Below are 26,087 nucleotides of genomic sequence, written 5' to 3' on the forward strand. Positions count from 1 at the left end.
TTGAGCTTTGATAAAAGCACATATGATTCCGGTTTTCTTCATTTTTGCTGTATGATATTGAACTATGATTGTGATGGTAACGTTGAATAAGAAAGCCATCTCTTTAAACGTTACTGGTTAATAATCCAAATTACAGATTTATGTACTGTCTATGTAAACTTGAAGGAAAAGGCTAAACAGCAGAAGATGAAATTGTGAAAAGTAATAAATTTATAAACTTTGTCTTCTAACAGAACTCTTAAATTATAGATAATCAATAGAAAGAAGTTTAATAATGAAACTAAATATATTTAGCCAAGCTCAAATACATCTAAGTGAGTAAACCATGTTTTAAAAATTGAAAGCTTTATGCGTAGATTTTTCAAACTAGATTGATGATACTTTTTGCCATATTTTTATTTTTAAGATAGCTATGTCATTTATGCTCTTTTTATAAAATTTATAATATTACATCCATTGTAGATATTAAAACAGTTGGTATGACATGTCTTTAAATCAAAAGCCAACTTCATTATAGTAAAGTACAATACAGCCAACGCTTCTTTAAAAGCTCCTAAAACTAATGAGGAGGTAATAATAGCCCTGTTGTAATTAATTTTCAAATTCAGACTTTATTAACAAATGAAGCAACAGTAAATGATTCTCTATTCTTGTATTAGCACTGTAATTCACCAAATTCCTATATGAATAAAACCGGTATGTTATGCTTTTATTAAAATGTCGTGTCATGATTATTGTTTTCTCATAAAATTAACAAAATAGTCTAAAATACTAGCTGAATAGCTCAATTCATCTCAAGACTTTTATTTTTTTTAAAAAAAAAGAGAGTAGGTTGTAAAAGATCCATAGGGATTTAGGCTTGGTAACACTTTATTTTATTTGAATAAGGAAGAAATACAGCTGGATACTACAATGCGCCTTCATTAGACATGTTGAATTACATTCTCGACTTAAGGTTATAAATAGTCCCTTAATATGTGCAGGTATTAAAAATACGTCATTCATTTATCTTTTGTACTTTGTCAATTGGTCCGTGAGTAAAAAAAGAAAAGGAGGGAAGGTGTGAAAGGGGCTTATAGTACAAACCTTGAGAATGAAAAATGGGCTTGAGAAAAAAAAATGGTTTTGTGAGAGATGCTTTGAAAGTACAGAACTTTAAAAAAAAAGAATTCCCGAAATTATGCAACCACTTGGGTTGTCATTGAGAAACAAATACAACTTTTGTATATATTTATGCAGGTAGTTCATAGTACAAAATGCTTTTTTAAGTTGTGGGGGGCCTTGGATTTCATATTCGGGTCCCTTTTTGTTATTGCTAGTTATAAAGTAAGCATAGTTAAGAAAAGATACAGCTACCTGTTCTTTTCAAAATAACAGTCTATTTTTTTTTGATGTTAAAAGAATGAAAATCATTGCTTTTGTATTCACTTTTATCATCACAAAATAAAAAGCTACGGCAAATCTCGTTCTTATTCCACGTGGCTGAAATATCCCGTGTCCAAAAGTGTAGTACAGGCCAAGTTTAACGAGTAAAATCTTTTGATTGTGAATAAAAATGGTATTCAACCTGAGCTTGTTATTGTCTAATTAGGGGAAAGTACAAAAAAAAAATTGCCTGTTCAAATCTAACAAAAAACAGGAAAGAATATAAAGAAAGACCCATTCATACTATCTTTCTTTCCGCTTCACAAAAAAAAAACAACAACAACAAAATGTGTGATTATCCTGAAGTCTATATTCATCCTACCTGTGCTTATGTCCATTCAATTCAAGATGGCGAAACTATATTAGAACAATCAAGTGGAGAATACTTATCATCTTCTTATGTTGCAGAATGGCTTGAAAAGAGTCCTCGAGCAAGAGCAACACTTACTTTATTTGATGAAACTATTGAACTACCAATGTATACCCTTCGACGTAGAAATGCTATTGTTGCGGATCTGCCTGAAGCACCATTGATTTGCGATTAATTTTTCATTGTATATTTATCATCTTATTTATTGTTATCATCCTCATAGAGTTTTCTTTAACTACATATTATCATCCTTGTATTCACATCTAGAAATGAAATAAAACATTTACAATGTAACCAATCGAAAGATGTTGTACACTGAAGTGGGTTTTTTTTTGTGTATACATCAACAAAAGAATGGCCGTGAGCTTACTTGGTTGCACATAAAATGTCTGCCAATAAAATTTGTGTTATCAAAAGCTTTTTATTCACGTCATATCGTTGTAGAATGTCAATCTGTGTAAGAATATTTTGAATTTGCTCAAGGCCATAAAATTGTTTAATGATTACATAATTCAAAATACAAACACATACTGAATGAATACTGTGCGATTTTATGTTTACAGAATGCGGTTAAGCGTTTTATTATTTACTATATTTTTTACATTGAAAAAAGAACTTGACTTTTTCTCTTCGTTCATCTTGACAAAACAAAATTTAACGACGTTGAGAGTAAACATGAGCAAAAGCGCGGGTAGTAGCACGCTTCAACTTGGATTGAGCAGCCTTGAGATCATCGGGTTGGGCATCATCGGCGCTAATCTCCATTAATTCCATGGCTTCAGCAAGAGCAGTTTCAATTGCTTCACGATCACCACGACGGAGCTTCATATTAACGTTGGGATCAGAGATGTTGTTCTCGACTTGGTAGACGTAAGCTTCGAGATCTTGCTTGGCTTGAACAACAGCTTCACGTTTCTTGTCAGATTCAGCATTCTTTTCAGCATCTTGAACCATACGTTCGATATCAGCGGCAGAGAGACGAGTAGAGTTAGAGATGGTGACATCAGCCTGGCGACCAGTGGTCTTATCTTGAGCAGTGACCTTTAAGATACCATTGGCATCCAAGTCAAAGGTACAGAGAAGTTCAGGGGTGCCACGAGGAGCAGGAATAAGACCAGAGAGAGAGAATTCACCGAGAAGGTTATTTTCCTTGGTCATCAAACGCTCGCCTTCGTAAACTGGAAAAGTGACAGTGGTTTGGTTGTCAGCAGCAGTAGTAAAAACCTTGGATTTTTGACAAGGGATGGGAGTGTTACGAGGGACGACAACAGCCATGATACCACCTTGCATTTCAACACCAAGGGAAAGAGGGACAACATCCAATAAGAGAAGATCTTGAGTCTTTTCATTACCGGCTTGGTTAGTCAGGACAGCAGCTTGAACAGCGGCACCATAGGCAACAGCCTCATCAGGATTGATAGACTTGTTCAATTCCTTACCACTAAAGACATCTTGGAGAAGAGATTGAATCTTGGGGATACGAGTAGAGCCACCAACAAGAACAATCTCATCAATCTTCGTCTTATCAACCTTGGCATCCTTCAAGACACGTTCGACGGGTTCTATAGTACCTTGAAAGGCAGCAGAATTTATTTCCTCAAACTTGGCACGAGTGATGTTGGATTGAAAATCTATACCATCAAAGAGAGAGTCGACTTCGACAGTGGTTTGGGTCAAAGAAGACAAGGTACGCTTGGCACGTTCAGAAGCAGAACGGAGACGACGGAGAGCACGAGCATCACCAGTGATATCCTTCTTGTGCTTGCGCTTAATTTCTTGAACAAAGTGGTTGACAAGGGCATTGTCAAAATCTTCACCTCCCAAGTGAGTGTTACCAGCAGTAGCCTTGACCGCAAAGACACCGCCAGAAATAGTCAAAAGAGAAACATCAAAAGTTCCTCCGCCCAAATCGTAAATGAGAACATTACGTTCGGTCTGGTCACCGCTATCCAAGCCGTAAGCAATGGCTATTAAACAAAACATACTTTTAAAAATTTGCTTTTATACATGTAAGGATAATCTTACCAGCAGCAGTGGGCTCATTAATAATACGGAGGACTTTAAGACCAGAAATGACACCGGCATCCTTGGTAGCTTGTCGCTGGCTGTCGTTGAAATAAGCAGGAACAGTGATCACAGCCTGGGTGACCTTCTTGCCAATCTTGGCCTCAGCAATTTCTTTCATCTTGATAAGAACCATAGAGGAAATTTCTGTTGAACAAGTTATATATTTTTTCCGTCAAGATATTATTCTTCTTACCTTGAGGAGAATAAGTCTTGGTTTCGCCTTCAAACTCAATTTGAACAAAAGGATTCTCATTCTTTTCAACAACAGTAAAAGGCCAATGCTTCATGTCAGCCTTAACTTCAGCATCGTCAAAACGACGACCAATAAGACGCTTAGCATCAAAGACAGTATTCTTGGGGTTCATGGCAGCCTGATTCTTGGCTGCATCACCGACAAGACGTTCACTTTCAGAGAAAGCAACGTAAGAGGGTGTAGTACGGTTACCTTGCTCGTTTGCAATGATTTCAACACGTTCAGATTCCCAAACACCAACACATGAATAACTAATCATTTATATGAGTGGCTTACTCTTCTCCAACAGATAGACATTTACGTAGTTCCTAAGTCAATACCGATAGCACCTTCGTATTCAACAGACATTTTTTATATAAAAAAAAAAGAAAACTGTTGATAAATTTTAAACTTTTTATTTTTTCATGCAATTTGAATCTTCGTTTTGATAAAAAAATTTTCTATGGTGCGTGTATGTGTGGCTTTTTTATGTTGTTTTGGGCTTGGGATTTAAGCTCTTGCAGCACGTCTGGCACGCACACCAGCACGAAGGTTGTCTAATGTCTTTACAGTATCCTCCCAATTGATACAAGCATCGGTAATTGATTGCCCGTAATTCAATCTATGAGGGCCTTCGTTAGGAATATCTTGACGACCTATAATAAAGAATGTGAGTGATTTTCTCAAAAGTAAATAATACCACTTTACCTTCCACTAAATTTGATTCAATCATGACACCTACAATGTTATCACCAGTAACTTTTGGTTGTTCTAATTGATCTACCTGTACAAGAATGAATACAAAAGCTAAAAAAGGAAATATCCGAAACTTACAAGAGCTTGTGCAACAAGAGGTTGACGTTTGTGATCTTTGCATGAATTACCATGGCTACAATCTACCATGACAACAGGTGCTAATTTCAATTTTGCAAGTTCTTGTGCAGTTTTCTTGATGGATTCAACATCATAATTTGTTCCACTTTTACCACCACGAAGAATGACGTGACAAGCATCATTTCCTTCTGTTTGAACAATAGCGGATAAGCCTTGTTTAGTTACTGATAAAAAGTGATGGCCGTTACTAGCAGCACGAATAGCATCATAAGCGACACCATTTGAGCCATCCGTACCTGCAATGGGAAATGTAAGAAAAAAGAAGAGAGTATTTCAAGAATATACCATTCTTGAACCCAACTGGACAAGATAATCCAGAAGCCAATTCACGATGGATTTGTGATTCCGTTGTTCTTGCACCAATGGCACCCCATGAGACAAGATCACCTGTATATTGAGGAGAGATCTAAAATACAGTAAGCGCTTGTAGCCCTTCAATGATTATAGTACTTACAGTGTCTAAGAATTCACAGCCAGTTGGAATACCCATTTCATTCTGATAAAAAAAAATTTCGTGAATACAATTCATTTGAGATGTCTATTTTTTTTTTCTTACAAGATCTAATAATAATTGACGGGCAATACGAAGACCCTTGTTGATTTCATAACTACACAGCACATATCAATTTCTTTTTCTTTTTTGTTTTAATGATTCTATTACCTATTATTCATGTAAGGATCGTTAATTAAGCCTTTCCAACCTACAGTTGTTCTAGGTTTTTCAAAATAAACGCGCATGATAATCAAAAGATCCTCCTTTGCGCTTTCATTGTATTCAATCAAGCGAGTAGCTAAAGATATATTATGAACAAACCGACACTTTAACATACCAATTAAAAACATACCATATTCTTTTGCAGCTTGCACATCGTGAATAGAACAAGGTCCAACAACCACTAAGAGTCGATCATCAATACCTTTAATGATGCTTTCGGCCGATCTTCTGCCTTCAAGAATTGTTTGAGCAGCCTTTAATGTAAGTGGAATATCTTCCATCAAGATTTGAGGAGGAATAAGAGGTTTGATGCCCTTGATGCGTTTATCATCAAGTTCATTTAAAGCTAAATTGTCTTGTTACATAAGTGAACAAGAAAACATTTCTTTTTTAAGAAATACCTTCGGTAATAATTGTACGAGTATGTGACATTAGTTTTGTAAGAAAAAAAAAAAGTTAAAAAAAAGGAACTTGTATTATTTGCAAGTGGCATACTTACTCTGACTCACACTGAATATCTCCCAATGAAGGGCCAGTCTTATACAGCGCTAACAGTCTCAAATAACGGACTCGAAAATTCAATCAACGAATTTTAAAAATTGATTTTTTGTATTTGTAAATAAAAAAAAGCCCCCAAATGAGCAACTGTTAAAATTCCAATCAGCAGGTTTGCAGAAAATCAAATATTAGACTTTCGTACTTTATTTGTACAAATCTTTTTTTATTGTCTTTTGTTAATATAATTAAAGAAGCGCTTCGTTATACAAGGTTTCCCAAATTATTTGTCTTTGAAATTGTGATTGGTTAGCTGAGATTTTTCGTTTTACCTAATCAAATAAAATAAGAAAACGTGAGTAACCCAACCACATACAAGTTTATGAAAACATAGCAGATGCTACACAAGTAGATAGCTCTGTAGAGGAAATGAACCTGATTAATGAATATAAAATAAAGTTCTGATGTTGATAGATGAGCATTAGCTTTTTTGCGAGGTCCCATAGGGCTGAAAAGAGTAAAAATAAAAGCATAGAATGTACAACAGAATATAAAGAAGGAAAGTATGAAGGTAAGGATATTGTAATCAAAGCCCGAAGTATTAACATAGAGGTGTCTATAGAAGCTATATTGAAAGCCAAATTGCAGACTTGAAATATCACGGATATGAGGAACAGTTATCTGCCACCGCTGCTACTAGAAAAGCAGGAATCAATGAAAGAACAGCAAGAAATATACTTAAAAAATATGAAGATGACAATGAAAAGAAGTTGGATATGAAAAGCAGAACATAGAGAACGGGACCAAAGACTAAGATTAACGAAATATATACCAAATACTTGATGTACTACTTGGACAAAAATATCTAGTTGTAATTTCTTAAGCATCATATTCCTTTTGTGAGCTCAACATATCAAAACACAACTGTTCATAAGCATATTAGAGAATAATACTTGCTTTCGCTTAAACGATTCAGATTTGGCACTGACAATAGAAACTCTGATTGTGTCATGGAATTTTTTAAGGCATGGGCTGACGAATAGGCTTTGAAGATGAATGATTATACGAAAACCCCAGTTCTCATTGACGAAGCTGGTTTCCATATGCAAATGATTCGAAATACAGCTTGGTCAAGAAAGGGAGAACCAGCTAATGTTCGCGTTCCTGCAAAAAAAAGAACGTCATTGACGATCTTTGGTGCAATTTATCACCGAGGTCTGGTATCCTTCTTTGTTCGACTCCCGTCGGCCATCAAGAAACGAAAGACCCCTGTACAATCAAACGTATCTTCTTCAAACATGGTAAAACGAAATCTCTGCATTATTTAAATTTTATTCTCTGGGTCCTTGATGAGTTAGACAAACATATGTAAAGTGTAGTTTGATCATGGACAACGCATCTATCCACTGTTCCAATGATTCGAAAGAAAACATCAGTAAAAGAGGCTACTACTGTGACTATTTGCCTCCATATTCGACATTCTTAAACTCTATCTAAGAATATCGGAACAAATTATAAGCATCCTTCCGCAAAAATCGCTTCAAAGAGGGCGAATTGGTGTCCGATAGAGTAATTGAGACTGCCAAAATAATTTCGTTTGAGGACTTTTCTGGTTGGATTGAACATTCCCTTTCATTTATTTCTCTCTGTCAAGAAAGAACAATAAACTTGTAAAATATAGAATAACGAAATAAAAAAAAAATGAAATAGCCAATTTTCTTTATAAAATCGGCAAAATGAAGAAATCTCGGTCGGCCAATCACAGTGAATTTCTGGACGATCAAATATTTAAAAGTGCACTTGTAATTCAGTGAATGGTTTCTTTTTTTGGATATACATATATGGTAATCTCATCCCAATGTTATGAGCTTTTAAAAAAGTATGAGTGAGTTTAGTTTTTTTTTTTTTTTTTTACTTTATTTTAAAGCTTAAAATAATTGAAATAAAAGGTTTAAAACATTAGTATACATGTACGGAGGGATGTTTAATAAAGTAGTAAAGAAAAAGTGACAAAAATGGAGGTGAAGAGGGGAATATATTGCATATACAAAAAAGAGATTACATAAAGAGTATGGCACAGTTTAAAAAAGGGAGTAGGATTATGCATTGATATCAAGACGTCTCTTTTTTGAATTAGAAGGATAAAGCTGCTTTGGTAATTCCAATTCCTGATCTTCATCCTCTTCTTCTTCATCTGATAGTTCACCATTTAAAAGCTTTCTTACCATTACATCTCTTGATAATCTAACTGAACGTTGTACCTTTTTTGGTGATAATAGTTCACCCTGCAAACCCAAGTTTTCCTGCCCAATTAATGATTGATGTACGTGCTCAATTGATTTGAAATACTTCACAGTCTATACAACACAATTTAGTATACCCCTATACGTAATAATAAAAATAAATACCTTAACATGTAATTCAAGTGTAGCATCTTCATCACATACAATAAGACCTTTGGGATGCATTTGTATTGCTGACACAGTCCACATATGATTTACGCCTTCTTCAACACACTTTGCTAATGCAATACTATTCAATATATTTAATATCATACACTAATATATCTCTACTAAAATACCTTCTATGAGCACCTGTGATAATGATACATACTTCACGAGCATCCATTACCGTTCTATAATAAATAAATGAGTAAAATATATTATAAAAAAAAGCATAAAGAAAAACTTACGCTACACCAACAGTTAAAGCTAACTTGGGCACTTTAGTAATATCGCCTTCAAAAAACCTAGCATTAGCAATGATTGTTTCATACGCCAATGTTTTAACACGAGTACGAGAAGTAAGTGAAGAACCAGGTTCATTAAAAGCAATATGACCATCAGGACCAATACCACCAATAAATAACTCAATTCCTCCATATTTTGCGATTTCAGCTTCATATCTTGCACATTCAGCTTCTAAATCAGGTGCATTACCATTTAAAAAGTTGATATTTTCCAGTGGAATATCTATATGTTGAAATAGATTGTTCCACATGAATGAATAATAAGATTGTTTATGAGAACTATATAGCGTGTGAGAAAATATACGTGAAAAAAAATTTTTTTTTACAAGTTACCGTGATATGCCTACATATTCATCCATATTAAATGTAACAACATATTTAAAAGATAATTTTCCTTCTTTGCAAAATTCAGCAAGACGTTTATATGTATTGAGTGGTGATGATCCTGTAGGTAAACCTAGTACAAAAGGCCTTGATTTTGTAGGTTCAAATTGGTTGATACGCTCCTTAATATAATGCGCTTCATATACTAATTAGTTCATTCAACAATAATAATCATATCGTTATAACAACTTACCAACCCATTCAGATACAGCATCATAATCATTCCTAATAATAAGTCTCATAATAATAATAATTTTAAAAAAAAGAAAAAGAAAAATCATGGAGAAAAAATATTATATATTTTTTATATTTCATCCCGCGGAAAGAAACAAACGCACACACACAAAAAATACATGAACTGTAACACTAGCATTCTCTCCCTTTCTCTCACTTTACTAAGAACGAAACATACTTTTATTTTGTGAAGTTTTATATAAAAATAATAGGCTTTTGTATACTATTTTTTATGCTATAAAGTTGATCTGAAATAGAGAAAAAAACGTCATTGATAGACCGCAAATTCAAAAACTGAGAAACAAGGACCCACATTTAGCACACAAAAAAATTTTCCCCCCTCTCTTTTCTTTCTTTTACACTTTTTTCTTACAAAATGGTCAAGTTAGAAGAAGTTTCCGCTGAACAATATGAACAACAAGAAGTTTTAAGTGAAGAAGACTTCTCTGATTTTTCTGACGATGAGGACTTTGACGATGAAGACGAATCACTTTTAGACAGAATTACTGCTTTGAAGGACATTATTCCTCTTAAACACAGAAACAGGATTTCTTCGAGTGTATCTACCTTGACATCTTGGTCAAAGACAGGGGCTACCTTTGTTGGAAAGAGCGCATGGGTCATTACTACTTCCATGTTTTTGTTAGTGCTGCCTTTAGCTTTGGAAATTGAAAAGGAACAAGCATTGGTTGCTTATGAAAAAGAAGCCATGCAACAGCAAGGAACACAGCAGGTAGACTACCCGGTCATTTAACGCGTTTACCTTTTTTTTTTTACTCACGCTGTATATAGATGTTGAATGCTGGAAATCCTTATGGACAACCTCAACAACAGCAACAACAAATTAGAGCTCCTGGTTTTTAAGCCTTGTATATTTTAATATTTTTTTGTACACAAAATAAATCCTTTTATCAAAAGTTTATTTACTGTTGTTTATCTCTTTTGTACTTGATAACTCCGATTATGTCCACATATAAAATATTTTTTATTCTGATTTTTTTATTCTTGACTTTTTTCACTTTTTCTACCCCCCGGAAAAGATATTTTTTATTCAAAAAAAAACCTCAACCAACTCCTTTTATTAAACAATTTCTACCTCTTTTTTTTTTATCAAAGACAAAACAACCTCAACTTTATTTTTTCTGTTTTTTAAGGGCGTTTATAACTGGTAAAAAACAAAACAAAACAGAACCGTAGACATAAGTATTAATGTTTATAAAGAAAGAAACGCCTTCTGAAGAGAATTAACAGCACTGGATAAAAATACCGTCATCTTTCTTTACGCTTCAAGCACCATTTTTTCCAAGGGAAAAAAGAATATAGAACCATGTTAATTGCTAGTCCAAATAAAAAGGAAATATCTATTCCTTTAGAACCCATTATAAATGATAGTCTTTTTGAACAAGACAATAAAAAAAATGAAGACTTTGTGAATATACATCCTCGTACAAGAGGTACACTTTTCCTCAGCATTATATTACAGTACTAACACTATAGGCAGGTCAGAATGATATGATTACTCAAGTATTTGGTCAAGCAACATTATTTGATACAAATGTAGATGAAGTACTATCCATTCATATCACTCGATCCAACAAGACCTTGACTTGTGAAGCCTTCATTCTTAATCAAACCGTATTTCTTAATTCACCCTTTGTAGGTTTACTTGATTGGACTGAGGGTGAATTTCCAACATGGTAACTTTATAACAAGAAGCTTATTAATAGAAAACTAACAGTCAGTAGTATCACACATTTGATTGAACTTGCAGAAGAAAAAACAGGTTGTACAGCTTTAATTGTATCTCTTGATCGTCGTCTTTATAAAGATTCGCTAAGTACTTTACTTCGTGCTTTTATGTATTTAGGATTTGAAATGGTTGATCCGGTACTTTATGGTCAAGAGCCTGGTTATATTCTTGTAGGTTATGAACTATAAAATTTTTTTTCTGATTTGCATAATAAATACTTTGGAATTCTATTTTATTTCATTTTTTCTCCTCTTTCTTTCCCCAAATGAATAATGAACCCAAATTGATTAGACAAGGTTTTTATTGTTTATTATGCATAATGACAGCAATAGTAACACACAGAAATAGATATTCTTGATTTATTGTGTGATTTCTGTAACAAATGTTGATAAACAAATTGTTGTTGTTATTAATATTTGAGAAGTAGAAACATGGTTTCATCAAATATTATATCATCGTAGCTTGTACCCAAGACAAACATTTAAGCAACAAAAGAAATTTCAAGTCCCAGTTTATATTTCTATTCATCCAAAAGTACAAGCATATATTTCACAGTTTATACAATCTATTTATCCACTCATAGAAATGGTACAATCAATAATGAACATTTAAATGTAGCTAATAAATACCATAGGCACAAGTTAAATTCATCAACTTGACAGTGATGAGCGACAAACAAGAAACAATCGAAAAATTTGTTTTCGAGATAAATTCATACAAGTTGAACAGCTACAAAAGTGAATCCAGTTGTACATTAAACGATATCGAGTATCATTTAAGAGCTTGCCTATTAAAATTAAATTCAATTCATCTAATACACCCGCCTTCAGAAAATTATACTTTTAGTCTATCCATCGAAACACTACAGGGTGAATATCCTTCAACTACTGACACGAATTGGATACCAACAGATGTACATGAAGGCTATAAACATATTCTCCCTATTAAATCAATGACTTTGGATTTATTTCGGGTAAGCAAAATAGTAATAATAAAGCATCTATATACTAATAAAGCGTAAATATAGGTGAATACCTTTATCATGGAAACTTCAAGAAAAGGAAAAGAAAAATAATAAAAAAACAGTTGTTCAATCTCAGCCCTCTCTCTCTTTTTTTTTTTAAAAAAAAAAAATAAAACATATACACTAATGTCAAAAGATCAATATGTTGACCCTACAAAGCGTATGGCTGAAAGTACTATGCGTATAAAAGATCTTTATCAAGTGGAAAGGGTAAAAGCGGGATACTTTTTTATTACTTGAACAGAAGTTTTGAGTCTTACAGTAGAAACTTGTACTTCTGATTGAAACAGCAGGTGAAGCATTGGCCATTTTATCTGACGAAGGAACAAAGGACGAGAATACAGATAAGTTTGTTCGTGAAAAGGCACTAGCTTTTCGCGATTTATCTTCTCGTTATTTCTCACTTGTCAATGTAAATTATTATTAAATTTACACCGCCTGCTTTAACATTTCTTTTATTTACAGGACATTCAGTTGGCTTTAAGAAGTCATACTTATTACTTAGCAAAGACAGCAAGCTTCACACCTTCGGCTAATAAGACAATTCCATTTAAAACGTCCATTGTCGGTCAACATAAACAATTAGAAATATGGACAGAAGCTATAAAAGCAATTCAACAACGTATTCACGAGATTAAACAAATTGGTCAAGAATGAGACTTTTTATTGAAGAAAGTGTACATCCTTTAATTCTTCTGGAAGATAAGTTTGATCTACTGGCTCATCATAATCAGGATTGTATTTATATCCTTTTCCATAATCCAAATCCTACTCTCTCTTGCAGTGAATATTTGCATATATATAGAATAAACAGAACATTACCTTCATCAATCGAGTAGGTGCATTACGGATATGTAATGGAACAGGATAAGCAGGTCTTTGCTTAATAGTTTCTTTTACGGCTTTATATGCCTTATAACTTCTTACACTCTTTTTAGTCTCTGCCAAATGAACAACAACATGAGCAAGGATTGTGTCGCATTCTGGCATACCAATCTTCTCACAAGCATGATATGCTGACATGGCCTACCGAATTGTTAAATTTTTATTTCTTATTCTCTCCGTACTTTACCAGCGGCAATGCCGTATTATCTGCTAAACCGATATCTTCACTAGCGCATCGAACAAGACGTCTAGCAATATATAATGGGTCCTCTCCTGCTTCCAGCATTCTTCCAAGCCAATAAAGAGCTGCATCTGCGTCGCTGCCTCTGATGCTTTTGTGTAAAGCACTAATAATATCATAATGTTGTTCTCCATTTCGATCATACAATAAATGCGATTTCTGAAAGGCACCTAATAATAACGGTTCAATTTGGTTGTATTTTTGAAGAAAATTTTAGTGAGACCTTTTACTACTTCCATTGTAAGTGGATCTTCTTTTGATGAAAGTAAATTTAATGCAATCTCAAGTGTATTTAATGCACTTCGAGCTGAGGATATAATTAATATAAAAAAGGTTGGTATATAGACGCACTTTACCATCTCCATCACTGTAAGCCGCTAATTGTTTAATACTCTTTGATTCTTCTGCGCTAATATCCGCATTTTCTCTCCACTGATATAATGCTCTTGTTAATATGGATTCAATTTCTTCTTCATTCAAACGTTTTAAAACAAATACTCTGCACCTTGATAAGAGTGCAGAGTTCACTTTAAAACTTTACAGTATCACTATTAGCTTTTGTTTCCTTTTTCTTTCTTTTTTTGTACCTTGGATTTTCAGTGGTTGCTCCTATAAGATGAATAGTGCCTTGTTCTACATAGGGCAAAAATAGATCCTGCTGCGCTTTTGTAAACCTGTGGATTTCATCAATAAAAATAATTGTTTTTTGTCCCGTCAAGGATAAGTGTCCTCTGGCGTCGTCAAAGGCCTTCTTGACATCAGCAGCTCCGTGACTTGTGGCAGAAAGTTCAATAAATCGTGATCGTGTCATCTTGGAAATGATGCGGGCTATTGTGGTTTTGCCGCAACCAGGTGGACCCCAGAGGACCATTGAAGGAATACGATCATTATCAATCAAAGTCTTCAGTATACCTGTAGGTCCTAAAAGCTCTTGTTGTCCTACAAAATCTGATAATGTCAAAGGTCGTACTGATAAAAGAAATCAGCAAAAAGAAAAATTAGGTGAATAATAGTAAAAACCTTTAGCAGCCAATGGCATCGCTTCAGATACTGCATTAAGCTTTTTTCTCTTTGTTGCTGATGTTTGCGCTAATGATGGAGGTGGGCTCTCCAAAACACGTTTTGTTGGGCTTTTAGTTTCTTTTTGTGTAAATACGGGAGCTATTTTTTCTTGATTTGTCTTTTGTGGTGAGCCAAAAAAGTTTGGTTTCGATGTCAATGTCGATGTTGGACAATTAGAATCAATATGAGCATTGATCTTACTTGACAATACCCACTGACCACAAATGGGACATTGTACTTTAAGGAAATGCGTTAGAAATATTTAAACAAGGAATTCTGGAAACAAAACCTTTATTTGAATTGCTGCTCATGAATGTAAAAGAAATATAAAGTAGCTTGAAGCACAGTTACATACTTTTAATGTCAGCTCTATCGAGGCCAACTTATTAATCAAAAATATATAAAAACAGCCAAGTTTAATAGCTATCCATGTTGAAACTAGAGCTCATCCGATATTTAAACTTTCAAGCAGACAAAAAAAAAAAAGTTGACACAATTACATGCATCGAGCTATCAATTTAAACGCTGAAGGTCTTTTCTATAAAGCATGTCTACGTGATATATTGAGCTGTCCAGTTTTTCAATCAATAAGTCACCGTTAGAATTTAATGTATATTAAAGGTACATTAATACTTTGCATTCTCTCGTAAAAAAAATAAACTCCATTGTCGATACAAACACTTGTTTGCATCCCCATTCTTAGTTTGTGTGACTTTTTATAAAAAACTTCATTCGTCGAATTTTCTATTTTTTTTTTTTTTTTTTCTTTTTTTTATATATACAATAATGACTAGTCATCCACACCAAGAATCTCAACACCACGAGCTTCAGCATCCACAGACTTTAACCCACTCATATCAACCTCCCAATACTTCAGGACAGGCTCCAGTAGCTACCGCTGGACAACCTGTTTTTGATTTATCAAAGTTTTGGCAAGAGGAAATGGCCAATGCTGAAAGATTTGATTCTGATTTTAAAAATCACGCGCTTCCTTTAGCTAGAATTAAAAAAGTAATGAAAACAGACCATGAAGTGAAGGTAAATTAATAAATATGCTGCGTAGCAAGATATAATAACATGATTATTATGAATAGATGATCAGTGCAGAGGTAATAAATGATAGGCTATTCATAATTTTTGCTGCATATCGTTTTAATATTATTGGATGAATTTGTTTTAGGCTCCAATTTTATTTGCTAAAGGATGCGAAATATTCATTACTGAATTAACAAAGCGTGCTTGGTAATAATATTATATACCTTGAAAATGAGAGTGGTACTTATGGATATAATAGGGTTCATGCTGAAGAAAATAAACGTCGTACATTACAAAGATCAGACATTGCCACTGCTATTTCTAAGACTGATATGTGTGACTTTTTGATTGACATTGTACCAAGAGAAGAAGCAGTTAAATCAAACGCAGTTTATGACCATCAAACAACCTATGCTGGTAATCCTACTGCTGCTGCTGCTGCTTATTATCCACCACAATATGCTGTTGATCCAACTACTTATTACTCTCAATTGCCTCAAGTAAAATTATAAATCATTTTATTATTAGCATTAGTATTAACTATTTTTAGTTTACAAATGATCAGGTTCACCAATATCAAATGCAATTGCAGCAATTTGCTCAACAACAGCATCAACAGCACCTTCCACATCAGCAAGACCCTTCTCAACAATCACAACCGCCATCACAACCACAACCACCTTATCAACCACAACCTCAACCTCAACAACAACAACCTGAATCAGAATCAGAATCAAAAGAAAAATAACCAAGCATAAAATTATAATTTGAATAAAATAATAGAGCTTTTTATGCATAAAATAGAGCCAGAGCCATGACATTTATTGATGTTTACTATGAATACAAAATATAAAATATAATTAATTTAACAAGAATTGTATGGAAGGAAGGTGATATTTAGGCCTTAAAATGGGATGATGTCTTGTACGAAGGTGTCGATTGAGTTCATCTGTTCTTGAGAATCGCTTTTGACAAAAGTTGCATCCATGCGGCTTTTCTCCCGTGTGGGTTCTGATATGGCGAGTTCGATGTTCTAATCGAACAAAGGCTTTGGGACATAAGGGACATTGATATGGACGAGGTTTGGTTGTTATCTTTTGCATGTTGTTTTATATCAAAAGAAGCGCGTGCACGCGTGAGTGTGTGTTTGTGTGGATAATGAAAGAGAGCAAGAAGAAATGATAGAATGAAGAGGAAGAGGAAGAGAAAAAAGATTGTGCAATTGATTCATTCTTCATATTTGTGTAAGGTGTTATCGGAAAAGATAGTATCTAAACGTGTCCAAGATAACTTATCAGGCTGGTTAATAAACAAAAATAACTTATTAAATATCTGCTTCTCTTTCTTTTGAATAAAGATTTGTTAAAAGTATAATAAAAAAGGAAATCATGTCAATCATTAGCATACACTTTTTAACAAGTAATGAATATGCATTCGTTTTATAGCAAATTTCATCTTTCAATTTGCAGTGTGACGGCCTTTTGAATCTATTGAATCTTTCATTGTTATGCCTTGACACATGTACAAGTATAATGTGTATCTTTGGATGACATCACATTGTACTACAAGCACTTCACTCAAGTAATACACGCACTTTATTTTTTGATCTGACTGTGATAATATCTGTTTTTATTCCTTAAAATGACTACAAGTTCGACTGGTCATAAACTATTTGATACATAAAGTAATATGGCTCACTAGATTGTTTCTACATATTCTTTACCGCTATGTATTCATTAACATACTTTTTGGCTTTTATAAATGTAAACTAGATAAAAATTACATTTGTTTAAATTTATGATATTTACCCGATGAAAACGTACATATCCTATAAAGTTGACCATTTGTAAAATCATGTATCTATCAGTAGAAAGGCTTTCAAGATGTTTGTGGCTAACTTTTGCAAATTTAAACCCGGTTTAATCATTCTAGTGTATGTCTACCTATGGAGACAAATCCTTGCTATATTCTACAATAGGTGTATTACAAACACCCTTAAACCTTTGATGTCAGTGTATTTGAATGATTTAAATGGCTTGTATTAAAGTTTAATTTGAGTATCAGAAATGAGCCTTTGAATGACCTTAAGATTACTAGGTTTTTGAAATGTTTGCAACCCCAAAATTATTTGCAAAATCAATATCTTTACTTTCGTAAAACCTTTGTCCAGAGGATCGTTCCTAAATTATAAACTTATCATAAAGAAAATGTAATAAATAAATAAAAAATGATCATTCTGTGAAAAGCGCATTTTCATTGAAGGCGTTTCAAAAATTGGTTGTCAAACCTGTTTGTGTAGTTTTTCTAGGTTAAGAATCTTTTGGTATTATGATCAAATCATCGGGATGTTTGTGGATAATACTAAGTATATGGACATAGTTTTTATGATAGCGCTCTTCGGAAATGGAAACTTAGTCAATTACAATGGTAAATATTTGGAGTATATGCCTTAGTATTTTCTGTTGCAATATATAAAAACTGTGCTAGTAGATAGTTTGGGGATGGAAATGATATAAATATTACCTTTTTGACAAGTATAAGGCTCCTAGTAGGTTCTTGACTTCAAAATTTTCATTTAAACTCTGAAATATGTTTTACCCTGAAGTCTTCTTGCTGATTTTCTCTAAATAAGAACTCCTACCGATGCTTGTTGCTGATGCTATTAGAAAAACCAAGGATTGGGCTGTATCAGATGCTCACAGAATTCCTTTGAGAATTCATCAGGTTTGTGATAGAGGTTTCCTTCTGATGAACTGAATGAGAGTGAGCTTAGTATGATCTTTTCAATGCTTCTTAAGGATAAAAGCCGGTCTTATATATTATTTTAGGCACATCCAAAAAGCGACCTTTTTGTCAATGTTTCAAAATAACATACAACGCATTGTCATTAAGAATGTTACCTGCTGGGTTGAGAAAGTATTAGATATACAAGATATCTTTTAGAAGTGCATTTGACCTTCTTGGCTACTTTTATAAAATAGCGGTGCCTTTCTTGATTTTTTAGATAACTATTCCAAACGTTGATTTGGAAAGGTTCAAGATGTCAGAAATTTCTTAAAACATATGCTTTGTTAGTTGTAATACGATAGTAGATGTTTGTATTCCTCTAATAGCTCTTTTTCATGTTTTTTAATAGTTTTAATACTGTTTAGAACGGCTTGATAGAAAATAAACATGCTTTAATCATGCATTTTTTTAAATTATGCTATTTCATATTTTGTTAAATTCAGGTTTTTTGGCAAGAAACATACATTCATCTTGGAATAAAAAGAATTAAAGAGAGTAGTAAACATTATAAGGTTTCTAGCAAAGAAGTTTTTTTGAAGTAACTTTTATTAGCATCCTATCCCTTGATAGCAATAACAATAAAAAATCCTTTCGCAATGCTCAAATTAACGTCTAAGGTAGCTCTGCATGGTAACTTTTGATATATATACGTGGCAGATGGCCTAAAGAACACTAAAAACGGTTGAAAGGGAAATAACCTTATTTTAAAAGATATAACTACGAAATATAAATTCAAAGTTGCTAATTAGAAAAACATAATATTTCAAATAAAAAACAAAGTAAACAAAAAGGAGGTCATTCTATCCTCATTTATTCATTGAACGACACTTGGTATAGAATTGACTGCATCTAATTACTCAGTTGAAATGCAAAAATAAAGAACATGTCAATAAATTTCTGTCTAAGAAGCAAACATAAAATTACAGTAAAAATAGAAATCTTTAAAGGCGCATTTTCTCGCCTAATGATGGAAACATTTGCCATAGCCTTGTAGGAAAAACGGAAAGTGAAATCCAGCTTCATAATTATAGCCTTTTAGCATTCTTACACTAAGAGATATATAAATATAAGCCTCTTGGTATTCTCTAGTGTTTTTAAATAGTAGTTTAATTTTATCTTTGAATTTCATACCAGACAACATGAATGAAAGGTTATTGAAAATTCTTCATTGAGTAAACTTAGCAAACATTTTATAGTCAAATTAAAGAAATTATCAAGACCATATATCGTTACATCAATAAGCTTAAGTTTTGCCTCCATAAAAAAATATTAAGACCGCCAACGAGGGAATGGTAAACAGGAGTTAGTGCGATACAATCACACCAAATAAATTTTCGGACAAAGAAATTTATTGAAATAATTTTAACCTCATAACAAAATAAACTTGTCTTTTTCTCATCCATCAATACATTAAAAAAAAATGTCTGCTCAAATCTCTAAAGACTGCACCCGACCTTTAATTATATCTGAAGATGAAACAAAAGAAAGTAAAGCATGGGGGGTTTTTTATCTTCTTAGAACACATCATACGATTAGAGAGATTGCAGACCTTGTTGGATTGAACAGGTCTACTGTGCAAGACATAAAAACCAAGATTGATGACTATGGCAGCCCTTTACCTCACAAGCAAACAGGTCGTCCATTGAAAATAAATGAAAGAACTGAAAGGCACTTGAACAGGATTATTAGAGAGGATCCTTTTACCTCTTATAAAGAAATAAATGTGGAATTAGCAAAGCTAGATGTTTTTGTCTCTATAGAAACTCTTCGATCGTATGTCGATCGACTTGACTTCAAATCGTACAGAGCAGCCCACAAGCCTAGATTGACTGCAAGACACCGCAAAAGTAGGCTTCGCTGGGCGAAGGAACATCTCAATTGGACGGAAGACCAATGGAGAAGCGTTGTTTGGTCTGATGAGTCGCGCTTTTGTGTAGAAGGCAGTAAACGCGGAAAAAGAGTGCTCAGGAAGGAAGGAGAGCGTTATGACGAAAGAAATATAATACCCACAGTCAAGTGGGGTGGAGGTGGTGCTATGGTTTGGGGATGTTTTTGGGGAGGAGGTTTTGGACCTTTAGAAATTATTGATACCAGTTCCGTAGACCAAGAAAAATATATCAATATTTTGGCCAATAGGTTCCATCCTTGGTTTACAAATGTCACGGCACATCAGGAGAGGGATTTTATCTTCCAAGAGGATGGTGCTTCCTGTCATACTGGTGGTTATGCTCGATGGTGGAAGGAGACCCACCAAATCAGGGGTTTTGAGTACTGGCCTGCTCAAAGCCCTGATTTGAACCCCATTGAGCATGTTTGGAATGCTCTTGAAAGGCGAATTGAAAGAAAAAGATCATCGGTCAAAAACTTGGAGCAATTGAAGGTGGCTCTACGAGAAGAGTGGGAAAGAATGGACGATGAGTTTGCGGACCGATTAGTTCGAAGTATGAAGAGACGGTGTGAAGCAGTTATCAAAGCTAAAGGCGGCGCAACAGAATATTGAGAATTATTTTATGAATATATTCTTAAAATAAACATGTGAATCTTTCTTTTCTCAAAACTTGAAATCCCAAGCTTAAGTATACACTTATTAATTAGTCTTGAACTTACATGCCATATTTTTTAAATTTTTTGTTTCAATATTTTGTCCGGAAATTTATTTGGTGTGACTGTATTTGATGCACCAAACTGAAGCGCACTTTCATAATAAAAATTCACATTCAATCTTTTTTTTTATGGATGAAAACTTTAAAGTTTATTAAAACTCATTAAATAGTATGAGGACTAAGACAGATGCAGATGTATGACATAGTGACTTGTCACGAAAATACAAAATGTATTAGCATAGAGAATTGTAAGCAGATAGTTTCAATAGTTCTTCCTGAATTTGATGGATGACCATCTCATCCAAGACAGGTGTCTGTTCAAAGAACTGTTATCAATGCGCTTTCTATAAAATCGGATAACTGTAATAAAAAAAAGCATAGATTGTAAATTTGTCATGATAATGTAAGATATAATACTTGGATAGTCAAAGTGTAGATAAGTCCTGGAATATTAAGCTGCAGTTAGGATCTTTAGTATTTGCCAAGTATTTCTTGAAAGTTGCTTCCCATAACTCTTGCTTTTGAATGCAAATAAAGAGCACATGCTGCTCTGTTTCTGGTAATTTGCACAATTGACAAAATTCGTCTTTCTACATTTGCTGGGATGTCTCTATGCAAATTCGAACGAGTGGATGGTTTTTTACAAAGTCTGTACCATACATTTCTGGGAATATGTTGCGTATGACTACTGATAAAAGCTTTGTACTTATTGTTACTTGTATTTGTGGTTTGTGAATTTGTGTTAAAGTTGAACATTGCCTTTAATTGTCGATTATTCATTACTGTTATATCGGTATTATCATAGCTCATCTGTTGAATGAATGGGTCAAGATTGATGCTTGACTCATTTGGATGGTTTTCATTGTCAAATTCAACGTCGTTCGATTCGGCTGACAATAAAGATACAAAAGACATGTGCCTGTTACTGTTGGCATGTACAGTAATCAGACGCCTGTAAACTGAACTTGAGATTGATGTGTGCAACGTGTGATAAAAACAGTCAGCAGCTCCACGCTTCATGTTCTTAATCTCGATCTTCTCTTATTGCTTCAATTTATAAAGCTTATTACTATGGGAGTATTTAAAATACATAGAGAGGGCAAGTGAAATGATAGTCCACGGAGACAGCTATTTATAATATTATATTTAGTGACCTTCCACATAATAACATCAAAGGCAACAGCAGATAAAAAGATTGAGTTGGATGAGTTTATTAAAGAACTGAGTACAACCATTATTGACAAATAAGACAAGTCTTCATTTGCTAAGTATAAAGGCGCTTGGAAACACGCATTTAGAAAGATTGCAAAGGAGATTAGAATCATTTGTAAAAGAGGCGAGGACCATTGGGAAAAGATTGTCGAGTCACGTTCTACGCAGAAATACGACTTATCATCATCTGAATCGTCTAGAAAAGCAATTAGCGCTTTTACATTAAATTATCAAAGACATTTGACAGCTGCAGACAAACTGAAGCTAGATAGAGTATGGACATTCAGTCGTATTTTAATTTAAAAGTCGATTTCTTTATAATCCTGATTATTTCTATAAATTGATAATATAATCTTTTTTCTTAAGGCAAAATAGTTGGCTCGCGCATTATTGCGTCGGATAGCTACCACAGGAGTCTACAAATAATCTATTTGGTATATATATATAGTAGGTAAATATTTACTAAAACAATAGTTTCCTCGACAAAATACAATCACTAAAAAGCAATGATAATATTCATTTTGTATTTCCAATATTAATGCATTATTGTGCTTTTTTCATTTTTAACCATTTAACTGTATCAGAAGAAGATTGTGATAAATACATAGAAAGAAATGATGCTTAATATTTTTTTTTAAAAAAAAAAGGCTACTATTTACTAATAAAGACGAATGCTACCTAATTCTTTGGCTACTGCTGCTACGATTTTGTTATTCCAGGAGAACTCAATAATATCCACCTGTAAACCTTTTCCTAACTTCTCAAAGATATTATTGACATCCATTCCTTCACATCTTTCTGGCTAATATAAGTTAAAATTCCTTTAATAATTCACTTTTTTGTTCTTTTTTTTTTTATAAAATGAATACTATTGATCATGGTTATAGCAACGGTAAATGTTTGAAAAATTTTAATAGTAGGCTTATCCTCACGTAGCACTTTCCCTTTTCTAAAAGCTTTGTTATAATCTTGGACAGAAGCTGTGGTTGTAATTCAGTACGAGAAGGTGATATAAACCAAATTTGGAATTCAAAGATGTTTTTTGTTAAACAAGTTTGTAGTTTTTGCTTAAAACATTATCTCGATCGATGCAATTGGCAACGTATTAAGCAGATACCCAAGAGCAATACGAGCTCCATCGAGATCGCATGTGCTTCCATCTTGCGGCCTTCCTTTATCAGCTATTCTGAGTAGTGAACCCCGCTGCGAGAGATCTCTTCTCAGCAATAGCTATTATAATCATGACATAATATTAACCCCACCAGGGTCGGGTAACTGTAGAACCATAAGAAAGAGGATCTCCAAATGTTACATCGAAAAGATCAATAAAATCATTCGATATTAATCATGCTTTCCCATTGGCAGTTACTCTCTTGTTTAGAAAACGCGGAGGTCCTACAGAACAATAGTCCCTTCCTAAGTTTTTGGGAACACAACCTTGAGATATGTTGTATACTTCCTACAGTCACTAAAGAAAAGGTATCTCACGAAGATGGCTTAGATGGACTAGAACAACCAGCGAAGTGCTCATTTTAATCCTTAAGTTTATGAAAAGGGTGTTACATTGTTGACGATCTTAAATTTTTTTCCCGCAGAGAAAAGAAGTCTCATCTAGCATGACTCACCATCTGTTTCTAAAACTTCATCAAGCAATTTTCGAAATTACTAAAAATCTTAAATAATTGAATTTGTTTAATTTAAGAAATAAATAAATCTAATAATATTCTATTTGAAACTAAGCAATACCATTGATATTTCATTCATCAAGCGGGAAAAACTTGCACGAGTTTTGAAAGTTGATCTCTACAAATGTGGAAAAACTTATTGAATGCTTCAATTACATTTATAAAATGTTGCAAGATTACGTAAAGTTACAGCGGAGCCTTATTTTACAGACAGACTTCAAATGCATTAACACTAGAAAAGTACGTTCTCATTCAAGCATAACAAAGTAAAAATATGCCATGTTTCTATAAAGAGAATGTTTAGAGATAAGTCATATCTTGATCTCTCTCAATTCCAAGCTAAGGTTCGTACAAGAATTACAGTAGAAAGCAGAGGAGGACCCTGAAAAGCGGAAATTAAAAATTCAACCATCACATTCATGCAACACAATTTAATCTTTTGACAAGAAGTAATAGACAAAGCCCTGTAGTTGTATTGTTGTATAATAAACGATGTGCCTTTGCACTTAGATGCATTTAGAGCATTAAATAATAAGCTATCCATAGAAAAGGAATAAAACAGAACAATGGAGAAGATGTATTAAGAAGATAAGCATTGCTTTTGACTATTTTACTTTTTGTGCAAAACTAAGCTTCTATGTTACATTACTTTCATAGCTGTACCTCCTTTTTTATATACACATTCACAAACTATTGGCTTAATACAAACAATAAATAAAGATTCATATTTTGTTAGAATCTTTTTATATATGTTACAATTGTATATGATTAACGTCTTACAATATGAAGCTTTGTCTTTCCTTGAAAATTTGGGTCGAGTATTTAATAAATCTTAAAAATGAGTTCAGCTACAAATAATAAGAGCAGACTATAACGAACCGAGATTGTTGATCTAGTGCAGAAAATGATGATCTAGTCAATGTTTACAAGTACTAACCGATGCTTTTGATCAGATAATGAATATTTGGTTTTGCATATAAAAACCATTAAAAATTAATCAAGTTTTTATCATCACAGTAGCAGATTCGACAGTTTAGAATGAACTTTGAGGAACACAATACACTTGATGTAATGTTCCATTAAATTACAATCGCAGAAGCAAATCTTTTTTGTTTCAGCTACATTAGAAATAATCAAATTAAGCCAAGGATAAAGAGAAATGTTCAATTTTATTTCTTGTTGTGAGCTTAATAAGACAAATAAATTCATAGGGAAGATATGAGATAGAAAAGAATCTACGTTAAAAAATATTTTTCCTTTCTAGCCCATCTGTAGTGGTTTTTCTATTGGGCATTCAAAAAGAAAAAGAGAATAATAGCCAATATAAAGCTAAAATAGAATAAACATACACGCCATATAAAGCATTAGGCAATAAGTAGCACTGTTTATATTAAAAAATGCACACTGGCATTAGGTGATTGGTGGTTTTAATAAAGTAAAGAAATAAAAGTAAAAAAACTACGTCAGTAAACATATTAAGAACTTTTACATTATGTCAAAGCATAAAGACAATAAAGAATTTAAATCTGAATTTACTGTATGTATACGATACTTATTTGAGGAAGATGAAGTGGATATATCTTTACTCTCATAAAGCGGCATAAAATAAGAATTTGCTTGTGCCAAAAGGTCAATTAATGACTGCGTTTCAAATAGTAATTTAAGAAAATGGAAAATTTAAAAGTGTTTTAATGATGGTTGTATAACACTTGCATCTAGTATTTAGCTGATGTAAGACATGAAAAAGAAGCCAATTTGAGTTTTATATCAAAACATAAAGCAAGAAAAATAAGACTAATAATATAAAACAAACTTTTAAGCCATAATGATTTGATTATTAGTAAGCAAGAGATTTCAAGTTTTAAAAAATATATAAAGCGCGCTATTTGGGTCAATTTAGACAATTGAGATTTCATAAACAGCTAGTTTACATTGAGCTTGAGAGAAAACTAAACTATTTTGTCGGCGACTGTAAGTTTTTAAGGAGTTCACCGAACAACGGCCTCAAAATTTTTACAAAGTACTTTTTTTTTACAGTGCACAAAGTACCCAGGTAATTTTCATTTTTTTTTTATTCAAGAGATTCTACATTATATTATCATAACGATCAATAATGTAATACACATTTTAAACTTATCTAAACTCTGATCTACACAATTGTCTATTTCTAGAGGTTTGTCAAACGATTTTGCATTTTTTTTTCTTTTCTAATCTGTCTAAAAATAAAAAGGACTCTCA

General features: G+C 33.2%; 15 protein-coding genes across 15 annotated transcripts; 8 read left to right on the top strand and 7 right to left on the bottom strand.

Moving 5' to 3' along the window:
- Positions 1–1,712: 1,712 nt before the first annotated feature.
- On the top strand, positions 1,713–1,970 carry RO3G_05169 (uncharacterized protein; the record flags this gene model as incomplete). The annotated part of the gene is made up of 1 exon (XM_067659759.1): positions 1,713–1,970. The coding sequence occupies one exon, from the start codon at positions 1,713–1,715 to the stop codon at positions 1,968–1,970; it is 258 nt and encodes an 85-aa protein (XP_067515860.1).
- Positions 1,971–2,449: 479 nt separating this feature from the next.
- On the bottom strand, positions 2,450–4,463 carry RO3G_05170 (heat shock 70 kDa protein 2; the record flags this gene model as incomplete). The annotated part of the gene is made up of 4 exons (XM_067659760.1): positions 2,450–3,762; positions 3,821–4,006; positions 4,056–4,366; positions 4,417–4,463. 4 exons carry the CDS (start codon positions 4,461–4,463, stop codon positions 2,450–2,452), a joined length of 1,857 nt encoding a protein of 618 aa, XP_067515861.1.
- Positions 4,464–4,604: 141 nt separating this feature from the next.
- RO3G_05171 (3-deoxy-7-phosphoheptulonate synthase) lies at positions 4,605–6,135 on the bottom strand (the record flags this gene model as incomplete). Its single annotated transcript, XM_067659761.1, has 8 exons — positions 4,605–4,750; positions 4,803–4,878; positions 4,929–5,224; positions 5,274–5,394; positions 5,443–5,484; positions 5,545–5,596; positions 5,650–6,049; positions 6,105–6,135. 8 exons carry the CDS (start codon positions 6,133–6,135, stop codon positions 4,605–4,607), a joined length of 1,164 nt encoding a protein of 387 aa, XP_067515862.1.
- Positions 6,136–7,250: 1,115 nt separating this feature from the next.
- On the top strand, positions 7,251–7,695 carry RO3G_05172 (uncharacterized protein; the record flags this gene model as incomplete). Its single annotated transcript, XM_067659762.1, has 2 exons — positions 7,251–7,499; positions 7,573–7,695. 2 exons carry the CDS (start codon positions 7,251–7,253, stop codon positions 7,693–7,695), a joined length of 372 nt encoding a protein of 123 aa, XP_067515863.1.
- Positions 7,696–8,297: 602 nt separating this feature from the next.
- Positions 8,298–9,573, bottom strand: RO3G_05173 (glucosamine-6-phosphate isomerase 1; the record flags this gene model as incomplete). The annotated part of the gene is made up of 6 exons (XM_067659763.1): positions 8,298–8,555; positions 8,607–8,730; positions 8,780–8,833; positions 8,891–9,066; positions 9,295–9,476; positions 9,525–9,573. The coding sequence occupies 6 exons, from the start codon at positions 9,571–9,573 to the stop codon at positions 8,298–8,300; spliced, it is 843 nt and encodes a 280-aa protein (XP_067515864.1).
- A 368-nt stretch (positions 9,574–9,941) lies between these two features.
- Positions 9,942–10,429, top strand: RO3G_05174 (uncharacterized protein; the record flags this gene model as incomplete). The annotated part of the gene is made up of 2 exons (XM_067659764.1): positions 9,942–10,298; positions 10,358–10,429. 2 exons carry the CDS (start codon positions 9,942–9,944, stop codon positions 10,427–10,429), a joined length of 429 nt encoding a protein of 142 aa, XP_067515865.1.
- A 463-nt stretch (positions 10,430–10,892) lies between these two features.
- On the top strand, positions 10,893–11,503 carry RO3G_05175 (uncharacterized protein; the record flags this gene model as incomplete). The annotated part of the gene is made up of 4 exons (XM_067659765.1): positions 10,893–11,019; positions 11,067–11,122; positions 11,226–11,262; positions 11,304–11,503. The coding sequence occupies 4 exons, from the start codon at positions 10,893–10,895 to the stop codon at positions 11,501–11,503; spliced, it is 420 nt and encodes a 139-aa protein (XP_067515866.1).
- Positions 11,504–11,900: 397 nt separating this feature from the next.
- RO3G_05176 (uncharacterized protein) lies at positions 11,901–12,390 on the top strand (the record flags this gene model as incomplete). The annotated part of the gene is made up of 3 exons (XM_067659766.1): positions 11,901–11,903; positions 11,950–12,288; positions 12,343–12,390. 3 exons carry the CDS (start codon positions 11,901–11,903, stop codon positions 12,388–12,390), a joined length of 390 nt encoding a protein of 129 aa, XP_067515867.1.
- Positions 12,391–12,986: 596 nt separating this feature from the next.
- On the bottom strand, positions 12,987–14,336 carry RO3G_05177 (uncharacterized protein; the record flags this gene model as incomplete). Its single annotated transcript, XM_067659767.1, has 5 exons — positions 12,987–12,998; positions 13,162–13,365; positions 13,412–13,635; positions 13,822–13,970; positions 14,053–14,336. The coding sequence occupies 5 exons, from the start codon at positions 14,334–14,336 to the stop codon at positions 12,987–12,989; spliced, it is 873 nt and encodes a 290-aa protein (XP_067515868.1).
- A 977-nt stretch (positions 14,337–15,313) lies between these two features.
- RO3G_05178 (uncharacterized protein) lies at positions 15,314–16,310 on the top strand (the record flags this gene model as incomplete). Its single annotated transcript, XM_067659768.1, has 4 exons — positions 15,314–15,565; positions 15,708–15,769; positions 15,822–16,062; positions 16,113–16,310. 4 exons carry the CDS (start codon positions 15,314–15,316, stop codon positions 16,308–16,310), a joined length of 753 nt encoding a protein of 250 aa, XP_067515869.1.
- Positions 16,311–16,422: 112 nt separating this feature from the next.
- RO3G_05179 (uncharacterized protein) lies at positions 16,423–16,665 on the bottom strand (the record flags this gene model as incomplete). The annotated part of the gene is made up of 1 exon (XM_067659769.1): positions 16,423–16,665. The coding sequence occupies one exon, from the start codon at positions 16,663–16,665 to the stop codon at positions 16,423–16,425; it is 243 nt and encodes an 80-aa protein (XP_067515870.1).
- A 526-nt stretch (positions 16,666–17,191) lies between these two features.
- On the bottom strand, positions 17,192–18,444 carry RO3G_05180 (uncharacterized protein; the record flags this gene model as incomplete). Its single annotated transcript, XM_067659770.1, has 8 exons — positions 17,192–17,230; positions 17,286–17,330; positions 17,371–17,390; positions 17,712–17,742; positions 18,086–18,122; positions 18,161–18,221; positions 18,263–18,373; positions 18,438–18,444. The coding sequence occupies 8 exons, from the start codon at positions 18,442–18,444 to the stop codon at positions 17,192–17,194; spliced, it is 351 nt and encodes a 116-aa protein (XP_067515871.1).
- Positions 18,445–19,769: 1,325 nt separating this feature from the next.
- Positions 19,770–20,849, top strand: RO3G_05181 (uncharacterized protein; the record flags this gene model as incomplete). Its single annotated transcript, XM_067659771.1, has 1 exon — positions 19,770–20,849. The coding sequence occupies one exon, from the start codon at positions 19,770–19,772 to the stop codon at positions 20,847–20,849; it is 1,080 nt and encodes a 359-aa protein (XP_067515872.1).
- A 365-nt stretch (positions 20,850–21,214) lies between these two features.
- On the bottom strand, positions 21,215–21,867 carry RO3G_05182 (uncharacterized protein; the record flags this gene model as incomplete). Its single annotated transcript, XM_067659772.1, has 2 exons — positions 21,215–21,312; positions 21,669–21,867. 2 exons carry the CDS (start codon positions 21,865–21,867, stop codon positions 21,215–21,217), a joined length of 297 nt encoding a protein of 98 aa, XP_067515873.1.
- Positions 21,868–23,025: 1,158 nt separating this feature from the next.
- RO3G_05183 (uncharacterized protein) lies at positions 23,026–23,358 on the top strand (the record flags this gene model as incomplete). Its single annotated transcript, XM_067659773.1, has 2 exons — positions 23,026–23,056; positions 23,219–23,358. 2 exons carry the CDS (start codon positions 23,026–23,028, stop codon positions 23,356–23,358), a joined length of 171 nt encoding a protein of 56 aa, XP_067515874.1.
- Positions 23,359–26,087: the final 2,729 nt, after the last annotated feature.

The sequence above is a fragment of the Rhizopus delemar genome, genomic scaffold (assembly GCF_000149305.1).
Source record: "Rhizopus delemar RA 99-880 supercont3.3 genomic scaffold, whole genome shotgun sequence".
Classification (NCBI taxonomy): domain Eukaryota; kingdom Fungi; phylum Mucoromycota; class Mucoromycetes; order Mucorales; family Rhizopodaceae; genus Rhizopus; species Rhizopus delemar.